At 43.4% G+C, this 10,153-nt stretch overlaps 1 protein-coding gene across 1 annotated transcript in view; it reads left to right on the top strand.

The window, feature by feature from the left end:
• Positions 1-10,153, top strand: part of LOC308293037 (voltage-dependent calcium channel gamma-7 subunit-like) — a gene marked incomplete at both ends in the record, with an annotated part of 38,395 nt that overhangs the window by 7,907 nt on the left and 20,335 nt on the right. The window contains one exon of the mRNA XM_080735467.1: positions 3,263-3,403. Within this exon, the coding sequence (XP_080591593.1) occupies positions 3,263-3,403 (141 nt within the window). The remainder of the gene's footprint in view (positions 1-3,262; positions 3,404-10,153) is intronic.

Genomic DNA, 10,153 nt, shown 5'->3' with positions numbered 1-10,153 from the left:
GCACCAGGAAGTTGCTGAGTGGGCGGGGCGTGAATAGGGCTTATTGCTCATAACAACCACACCAGTCATCCTCATAGACACATGAAAACCAGAAACAGTACAAAACGATGGCACTGCCTCTTTAATATTTTCCATTATAGTTGGTGTTCTTACATTTTTGTTTTCAAAGACACGATTCTAACAAAGGCAGAGGAGGCTAGCGTGACACGGGCCTGGATGTCATCATCGATTATCCATGTGGATGTTAATATACTGCCGAGGGTAGCAAAAAACGGCTGGACAACCTTGAGGGTTGCTGTCGATGCTGATTCTGAACACTGGAAGGATACTGGAAGGACAGGCGGACGCATGGAGACCTCTGTTGAATGATGATTTCAGTTTGTCTTGGGGGTGTTAAGCTTAAGACCTGACTGAGTGGGTAAACAGAAGAACATGATATCCAGGTCATGCTGCATGGCAGCTTGCCTGGGGTCCAGAAGTGCGCAGTCATCTGCATATTGCAGCTCCTGGATGTTGCTGACCAGGGTCTTAAGCCTTCTCCTGTAGGCGTCTGGTGTTAAATAAGCTAAGCTGCCCATCGAGACGGAACCAGGGACCCAGGGTTGGGATCCGGAATCCGGAGGAACTGAAGGAAGCGGATCGAACATTGAGGAACCGGGATCGGAACCAGTGTTATCTCACCATGTGGACTGCTTGTATAGCACAGGGGTTTTCAAAGTGGGTGACGGGGCACCCTGTGGTGCCGTGACGGCAGTCCAGGGGTGCCACGAGATAATTTGGTAATATTTGGAATTTATTTGGACACTTGAAAAAATATTTAGTATCATTTTGAACTTGAAGTCCAAAGTTATTTTCAGTCAAAATGGCTATTATCTCAAAGTTTTCCTCGCAACATAATCACTAAAATATCGTCACTGTCGGGCAGAAACCTCGTATCTCCAAGTTTCAAATGTGTACGTCTTTTGGTAAAGCAAAGCCCTGCTTCATCATATAAGACTGTCGCACAAAACTAGCCGATCTACAAGTGTGCTTCATGGGGTGCCCTGATACAAAAAGGTTTGGGAACCCCTGGTATAGCAGAAGAAGTGAAGTCAATACAATACAATACTAGTAACCTCGCGTCACCAGACTTTCCACCTCGGAGGAAAGCCTTGTTCTAAAACGAAAAACTGATAAAAAAGAAAACGGTGGTTCCAGTTGGCGTCACATAAAGGAATCGTTAAAGGGAACCGTTGAGGAATCGACCGGGAATCGTTAAGGAACCGGAATCGTTATAATCCTAAAGGATTCCAACCCAAAGCGAAACTAGATTTGAATGCCTCCATCTGCCCACTGATGGACTGGTGGAAAAGGAGTGTGAACTGCCCCAGGAAAAGGTGGAATATCACAGGGAGCCATGTTAAAAAATATATCTATTTATTGTTGTTTATTCTGACGGGACACCACATATTGATGAACGGTACATATCAATGTAATGTAAATACACCGGATTTAGCAAAAATGCAAAGCAAAAACAAGCAGACAATAGTGTGTGCCATCAGCGCCTACGTCATTGTAGTCCTTAGCGGCCATTTCTTGAGTAAGAACACAGGTGTTTCAATTGTTTGATTGCGTAGAACTAATGCTATAGTCTAATCAGAACACCTGTGTAAGGCTGTGTTTACCCCAGAAATGGCCGCTCTTAGAACTACATTTGGCACACCCTATAGAGTACATTACATTTTACAGGGAAAACAAAGCATAAATACAACAGAGGTACAAAAGGTGCAATGTATCTAATCTGTTTAAGGCTATATAAGGCTGATTTCTTTTACTCTACTCATATATTATTGCACTGAGAAAAAAGCAGCGTTTTAGAGGGCAATATATAGGACTACTGGCCACCAACAAACAAGTACATGTCTGCACTCTGCATGCCATTGTGGAACTGTTTTGAGGATGGGGTAGGCCGATTGATATGGTATGCTGATGGTTGATGGCATTGCGCTTTGACGATTGATGATAACTATTCAGCAGTTAGTATAATGTGTAAACAGTTGTTCAACCATTAACAGGCAATGTAGACATTTAGTAGATTTAATATTCCTTTTGTCACGACAGTATTGTGCAGAACTAGAAGTCTCCCGGTATACTGCGACTCTTACAATGATTCATAATGTTGACACTATGAATTCATTTGGAACTCAGCGGCACCCAAGCACTTGAGCAGGGTGCAGTATAATGTGTTTCTTTGGGACCGCACTGGGGAGGGGAAAGACGTTTTATTTCCCTTGCACTGTTTAAGAAACATCCTTCGAGTCTGGTCGACTCAGCCGAGAAGGAACAGTTGATCTGCTAGGAGCTTTTAATGAATAAAACATGGTTTTGTGCACTTAGCAATTTGCTTCTGTTTGAAGAGATTAAAGGTTAATGTGTCACCCGTCATCTAATGAAAACGTATTCCCTACATACACATGACATACAGCACAAGGAGACACCCACTTGGTGCCTCAACTCAATTTCTCATCTGTACCTTTGTGAATGTCACAGACACAGAGGCGTGCACTCTCCTCTGCATGGGTGCATGGTGTTTTTATTGTTGTGGTGGAGGTAAAAGGCAGTGCTGCAGCTGGGGAGTAGAGAACTGGAACCTACACTCATTTATCGTCATTGTCGGATGGAAACCTTGTTTGTCCAAAACCGTTCGTTTCGTATTTATCATCTAAAAAATGTGCTAAACTAGTGAAAACAGCCGATCTAGTGTGCTTGTAGATCTGAAACCAATACTTTTGTGAAACTTTTGAAACCAATACTTTTGTACTTTTCCTCAAGTGAATTTTGAATTCCTGACTTTTACTTCGACGTTGCAGTATTGATACTTTTTTTTTATCCCACGATTTTTATAACCCATTTTTGTCACCGGGTGTCAATTGTCTAATGTAATCCTCCCTCTGCCAACCTGGGGAGAGCGTCTGACCTCATGCTTCCTTCTATGCATGAGGAGTCCAAGCAGCTTCTTTTCACCTGACAGGGAGGAGTTTCCCCGGCTGGACGTAGCGCGTGGAAGGAACACGTTATTCCAACCAGTATCTTTCCCCTCCATCAGGCTGGCCAGGGGGAGGCAGTATAGAGACCAGGATTACGACATGTTTTTTGTGAGGGTACCTACCCTAAGGGACACGGGGAGAACATACAAATTTGAAATTGATACTTTTATTGAAGTGAAAAAAAAAACTGTGAGTACCTTTTCCACCTACTGTCTCCTTTCCTTTCCTCCGTTCAGAGATGGTGCGCACTGCCACTCCCTTCCCCATGGTGTCGCTGCTCTTCGTCTTCACAGCCTTCGTCATCAGTAACATCGGACACATACGGCCCCAGCGCACCATCCTCGCCTTTGTCTCCGGAATATTCTTCATCCTGTCAGGTATAACTCACGCAACGCACGCACACGCCTAGTGTAAAAGCCATACTATCACCAGTAAGACTCCCTAAAGTATAAAAGCCATACTATCAATATCGGGCCTATTTAGTGTTATAGTTAGAGTTAAATGTTTTGAAATGAGAGCCTAATGGTGGCAGTAGAGCAGTGGTTGTCAACCTGTGGGTCGGGACCCTCAGAGGGGTTCCCAAATTATTTCTGCCTCGAAATTGTGAAAAAAGCAGATCTACACGCTCACAACGCCTCGCATATTTTCACAATGGTATAGATCGAGTTAAACTAAACGCAATGCTAATTACTACAATTCCAAGTGCTTGTGCAGGGTGGAGTATCCCCAGTTAAAATATGATCATTTTGGGGGTCGCGGCCTGAAAAGGTTAAGAACCACTGCAGTAGAGGAGCAGAGGGTCGACAAAATCAGTAAGTTTGCACAGAAAATTCCATGGCGATCCGAACTAGTAGTTTCCAAGGCATTTTAGTTTTGTGACCAAAAGTTTTAGACAGATGGACAAAACACCCATTCTTTGTAGGTAGACATGGAATAAAACAGAATGAAACTGGGAGAGTAATATGCTTCAAGTTGTAGAACACCCATACCGTACAGGAAAGCCATGTTATTGTACGCTCAACCCACACACTAGGTAAATGTAGTTGTCCTCCTTGAATACAAGATGAGATGATGGAACTTCCTCACCCCGTTTCTCCTCAAGGCTATACTCATCATCAACTGTATCTCTCCGTTTTTTTTTCTTCTTCTTCCGAAAGCACATAATCATACGTGTGAAATTACTTTTGATTGATTTTCCACTGTGCTCACTGTCGCCATGTTGAGCAGAATGTCGGGGGAGGAGAGGGAGATTCATTAATTTGTGTCCCCATGCCCTGTGGCAAATTGTCGTGGTGGCTTAGATTTATACTGTCTGAATACATTTCCGAGTGTGACTTTTGTGAGAATTCTGGAAACATTTCTGCATTTATGCGGCAGTGGCTCAGGGGAGCGGCCGGATGTTCGATCCCGGTCTCCCACAGAGGTAGTGTGTCGAAGTGTCCGTGAGCACGAATCCGAACCCCTAATTGCTCCCGATGTGCAGGTTGGTGCCTTGCGTATGGTTTCCTCCGCCATCTGTGTATGAATGTGTGTGTGGCGTCCCTGCAAACGTATTCCCCGCTGAAAAAAATCAGTTCTACTTCTCCCGCTCCGTCGGTTGCGCTCAAACAAAAACATAGATTCGGACAACGTTACACCTATTAAGAGCGAGTTAAGAGCTACAATCTATTTGTGTTTGTTTCACTGGGGAATGTGAACAAGACTGCAACGCATGACGTCTAATTATTATCTAATATTGTAATATTTTGAAATGTGGACTTTTGATATTCATAAGATTTTGATATGCCATAAAAAAAATCAGAATTTTAACAAAAAAGGTTTGAAATAATTCACTGAATGTGCAATGTATCATAATGAAAGTTTCCAAAAATATATTAAAGTTTCACGAAAGTTTACTTACACAATACTCAAATTTTTTTAGATGGATCTGTACTTTAGCACTGCGCCATTTGAGCTCCTTCAGTACAGTTTTTGTCTATACTCTGCCCATCTCTTTTTTCCCACCACCCAGTTGAATTGGATCCTTTTCAGCTGGCGGTCTGATTAAATGGTGTTTGTGCTTGGAGAGCCGAGGGTTCACAGTCTGAGCCTGGCCTGCAGCAAAGTGCTGACTGCCAGGGGTGTCGCACCAAATTCTGGGCCCTGGGTACAAGGATTCACTGCGGGCCCCCATGAATGTTCTTCATAGGGGGAGGGAGTTTAACCCATTTAGACTGGGAACGCATTTGTGCTTTAAGATTTACAAGCTCACAGCACGGCACCGTGCTGCGAGCTTGTAGATCTGCTATTTTTGAAAATTTGTGAAAATGTGTGCAAGGCTTTGAATATTTCAAATCCTTCCAAGGTTTTTTGAAAAACCTGTGTTTCTATGTCAGTGGTGCTCAAACCTTTTCATGTGAAGGAACCCCAGAAGGATATGTATTTGGCCACAGACCCCCATCTCAAAATATTTAGTTCCAGGGACACCCCAGAAGCAAATTTTGAGTTCAAAGATTTGCACACATTTTCACGACTTCTCAAAAATAGCAGATTTACATGCTCGCTGTGAGCTTGTATATCTGCTATTTTTCAATAGCTAAAGTATAAAATAATGAAGGCCCCTCCACCTTTGGCCCTAGTAACTCAGTCCCACTTCCCCCCCCCCCTTGTGATGCCCCTGCTGACTGCAAAGTGCCTGCCAGCAGCAGCCCAGTTACTGTCGGTTACAATTTCTATTTACAATATGGGGGTAATTTAGGTTTTTACAAGGCAGCAAAAGTTTTACAGCGGTCGAGAACTAATCCCAAATAGCAAATATGTTCTCTTTCGTTATAGACTACTGAAATAATGGAGAGGCAAACATGAAATAGATAAGTCGTTATCGCAATGAGAACAGCCCGCTTACTCATCATGATGACTTGTGGCTTTATCGTGTCAAAACAGAAGCTGTGCGACGGCTTCCTTTTGCAGGTGACAGACACTGATATGGTAATTGTCTAAACACTGAACGGAACCATGCAAATGTCTGCCTGTGATCAAACCGTGTGCAAATAAATAAGACTGCTTGTCCATTTCATTGACTTGAGTTCGCACCAGCAGTCATCATTACAATAAGGTTTTGTAATAGTTCATTATGGCGACGAAGCATCTTTTGTTTTGTCAATTACAAAGAGAACATTAACTTGTGTGCGTGCGTGAGTGAGTGCGTGCGTGCGCGCGTGCGTGAATAACCTTTTTCAGTTGTGTTATATCGAGATAGTGAGGAGGGTGTTATTTCCACATGAAGTAATTAGTTTTGAGAGTACCTACTTGGACTGTGATGATAACATACTGTAGCCCCTCTGCTGAATTACAGTATGTAAATGTATCAGCCTATTTGTGTTGCATTTTTGAGCGGTGGTCACAACGCTCCTATACGTGGCCGTGTGTGTGGGTCTGTCTCCGTGTCTGTCTGTCTGTCTGTCTGTAGCCTGCAGTAACCTTTTCTGGCCACACATGTTAAGGGAGGGGCGCTGTTGCACACACACACACACACACACACACACACACACACACCACACACACACACACACACACACACACACACACACACACACACACACACACACGCACGCACACACCACCGCTCAGTTCACACGAGTGTGATTTTTATTGCAGAAATGCAAAGAACCTAATTACAAAAACTGTTACAACTTCAGGTTTCAAATCTTGTAGATCGACTATTTTCAAACAGCATAGGTATAAAATAGGGCTAAAGTGATTTATGTATCTTTTATAATACTAGAAGCTGGGCCGCCCTTCGGGCGGCCCAGCGTCTAGTCGGCGACCTGGCCAACTCGGAACAATGTAAATAGGGAATGAATGCCCCGCCCTTTAATGCAAACCCCATTATACCTGTTTTCATAGGACCCGTTTTGACCATTTGTCTGCCTGTGTCCATTTATGCCCATATATGGAGATATCTGTATCTGTCTGTCTGTCGGTGTCCATTTTATGTCCATATATGGAGATCACTGCAGTTATAGTTCTGGGTCCATTTTATGCCCATATATGCCCATATATGGAGATATCTGTCTATCTGCGTCCATTTTATGCCCATATATGGAGATCTCTGTATCTGTCTGTCTGTGTCCCTTTTATGCCCGTATATGGAGATCTTTGTGATTCTGCATCCATTGTATGCCCATATATGCCATATATGGAGATATCTGTTTATCTGCGTCCATTTTATGCCCATATATGAGATTTCTGTCGCTTTTTCAAACAGATGGTCAAAACGGGTCCTATGACAACAGGTATAATGGGGTTTGCATTAAAGGGGGAACCGGCACTGTGTCTGCAACACAGTCGGTGGCACAGACAGATACAGAGATCTCCATAATGGGAATAAAGGGACACAGACAAACAGATGGAGGAGGAGACAAACTTAATGCAAACCCCATTATACCTGTTGTCATAGGACCCGTTTTGACCATCTGTTTGCCTGTGTCCATTTATGCCCATATATGGAGATATCTGTATCTGTCTGTCTGCGTCCACTTTATGCCCATATATGGAGATCTTTGACCATCTGTTTGCCTGTGTCCATTTATGCCCATATATGGAGATATCCCACCCTTTAATGCAAACCCCATGAATGCCCCACCCTTTAATGCAAACCCCAATATACCTGTCATAGGACCCGTTTTGACCATCTGTTTGTCTTTGTCCACTTATGCCCATATATGAAGATCTCTGCACACACAGTACCGGTTGCAGAAAACTCTGATGTCAGACTTTATGCCCATATCTGGAGAACGCGCGTGCCGGTGGGAAGAAGGGTTCTCGAGATACGCGGATTACATACATACATACACATTCACAGAGATTTTGTGTTGACTCATGTGGCGTACGTGATGTCAGAGCCTTTTATGAAATGATGTCACAATGACTCAGCGCTTGCGCCGATTTCCTCCGGAACAGCCTGATGTCAACAATCAGCTCCGCATAAGGAGATTCCGAACGTTTCGCGCCGGTTTCGGAAAACCGCGAGTCGGGTCGGGTCGAGGCCCGGCACTGCACTCCGCGCGGCGGCGGGGAACGCGCGTGCCGAATCTGAAGCCGGTGGGACGAACGGTTCTCGAGATACGCGGATTACAAACAAACAAACAAACAAACAAACAGACAGAGATTTGTCGCATTTATAGATAGATTACAATTTATATCTGAAAAGTAACTAGTAACTAAAATTTTCAAATAAATGTAATGTAAAAGTACAATGTTTGGATCCGAGATGTAGTGGAGTAGAAGTAAAAGTACTGGAAATTGGAAATACACTATTAAAGTTCAAATACCTCAATATTGTACTTAAGTACAGTACTTAAGTAAATCTACTTAGTTAGTTTACACCACTGGCTCTGGGTGGCATATATAGCGGTAGTCATTGTGATGTGCCTTTTGTTGTTTCGTTTTTAGTTTTTATCCGGTCTGATTTTGGACTCGCCTGCCGTGAAGTCACGAACAGATTTAGCAGATTCCTCCCGGTTTCCCTCTGTTCCTAAAAATGACTTTACCTTGTTCTTGCTGACGGACGGAAAAAAGGGGAACAGAATTGAATTCCAAATAATTGCTTTCCAGCGTTGGAGCTACACAGGGCTCCGTTGACCTGATTGCGTTGCTACAGGCACGCAGAGGGGTTTCATCCAACGAGTGAGGAGAGCACTTCTCATTTAACTCAGTGAAGCCTTGTTCTGATTAAAGGCATCACTAGAACTGAACCATCAGGGGTAGATGCAGGGACGTTCTGGGCCCCTGATTCAGCCCGGGAAAAAGAGTTGGAGAGGCCCTGCCTCATTTTTTTTGTTATATTTTGTCGTTGTCGGGTGGAAACCTTATATGTCCAAAACCGTTTGTTTTGTATTTATCATTTTAAAAATGATTTAAACTAGTGAAAACAGCCGATCTACAAGCACACAACGCCTCGCGCTGCGAGGCGTTGTGTGCTTGTAGATCTGCTGTTTTCACTACTTTTGTGCAACGGCCTTGTATGATGAAGCAGGGCTTTGCTTTGCAATTTTTTTTTACATTTGAAACTTGGAGATACGAGGTTTCTGCCCGACAGTGACAATTTACTTTGTTGGCCGTACAGCCCCCAAAATGGAACAAAGGCCGACATTTTAGTTTTATTTTTTTCCTAATGGCCGGCCTGGACCGGCCGGGAATGAACTGGTCGTTCGGGAGTTGTCCCACTTTTCCCAATGGCCAGCACGTCCCTGGGTAGATGTTGCCTGCTGAGCAGGCTGGACAACCAAACCAATCTCATTAGTCATCAAATTACAAATATAATGAGTAGTTTAAATGCACTCCCCCTTGATTCTCCAATGGAGTGACACAGCGGGACCCAGGGCATTAACGACTTGTGATTTTTGCAAGTCGACTCGACTCAGTAAAAAGTTGAGTTGAAGTCGACTTTATTGTTTGATGACGTCATCACATCACACACGACCCCCGAGTTATTTTGGAGGGTCTCCAGATGATTTCTAAAGTGCCAATTTAAGACTTTTTAATACCTCTAAAATGACAAATTAAACATTGTCCAAATTGTCAAATATATAGAGGCAATAATTGTGAAAATCTACATGCTCACAGTGAGCATGTAGATCTGCTATTTTCACAATAGAACGTTTTTTTCCAAATTCGACTTTTGACTTTCTCTGGTGGGAATCGACTTGTGTAATGAAGTCGACTTGTTGACTTTTTCCGATAATGCCGAATGCATGTGTGACGAACAACAACCTAAAGCCTAATTCATTATGGTGAAACGTTCTGTCGAAGAAGGGCTGAAATGGATAACTCGAACTCGGCTCGTATTCATGTACAGCACATTTCCGACGACCAAGGTCGGACCGAAGTGCGGCTGCACAGACAGAGCAAATAAAAACCAGTAAGACTCCCTAATCGGGAGATAAGCGACCGTCAGGTCGCAGCGTGATTTTAGGGCAAAAAGTGTAGGAGCAGTGTCCAAAAATGTGTTTGAAAAAATCGGCCTGATGATGGCGCTATATGGGACAGATCCATGTTGATGAGATGAGTGTAGACATACTGTGTAGCGATTTGTGTGATTTTAGGGCAAAATCAGTAGGAGCAGTGTCCAGAAATGTGTCTTAAAA

Source organism: Nannobrachium achirus, assembly GCF_963921795.1.
Source record: "Nannobrachium achirus genome assembly, chromosome: 10".
NCBI classification, from domain to species: Eukaryota; Metazoa; Chordata; class Actinopteri; order Myctophiformes; family Myctophidae; genus Nannobrachium; species Nannobrachium achirus.
This window is presented reverse-complemented; position numbering and strand designations above follow the sequence as displayed.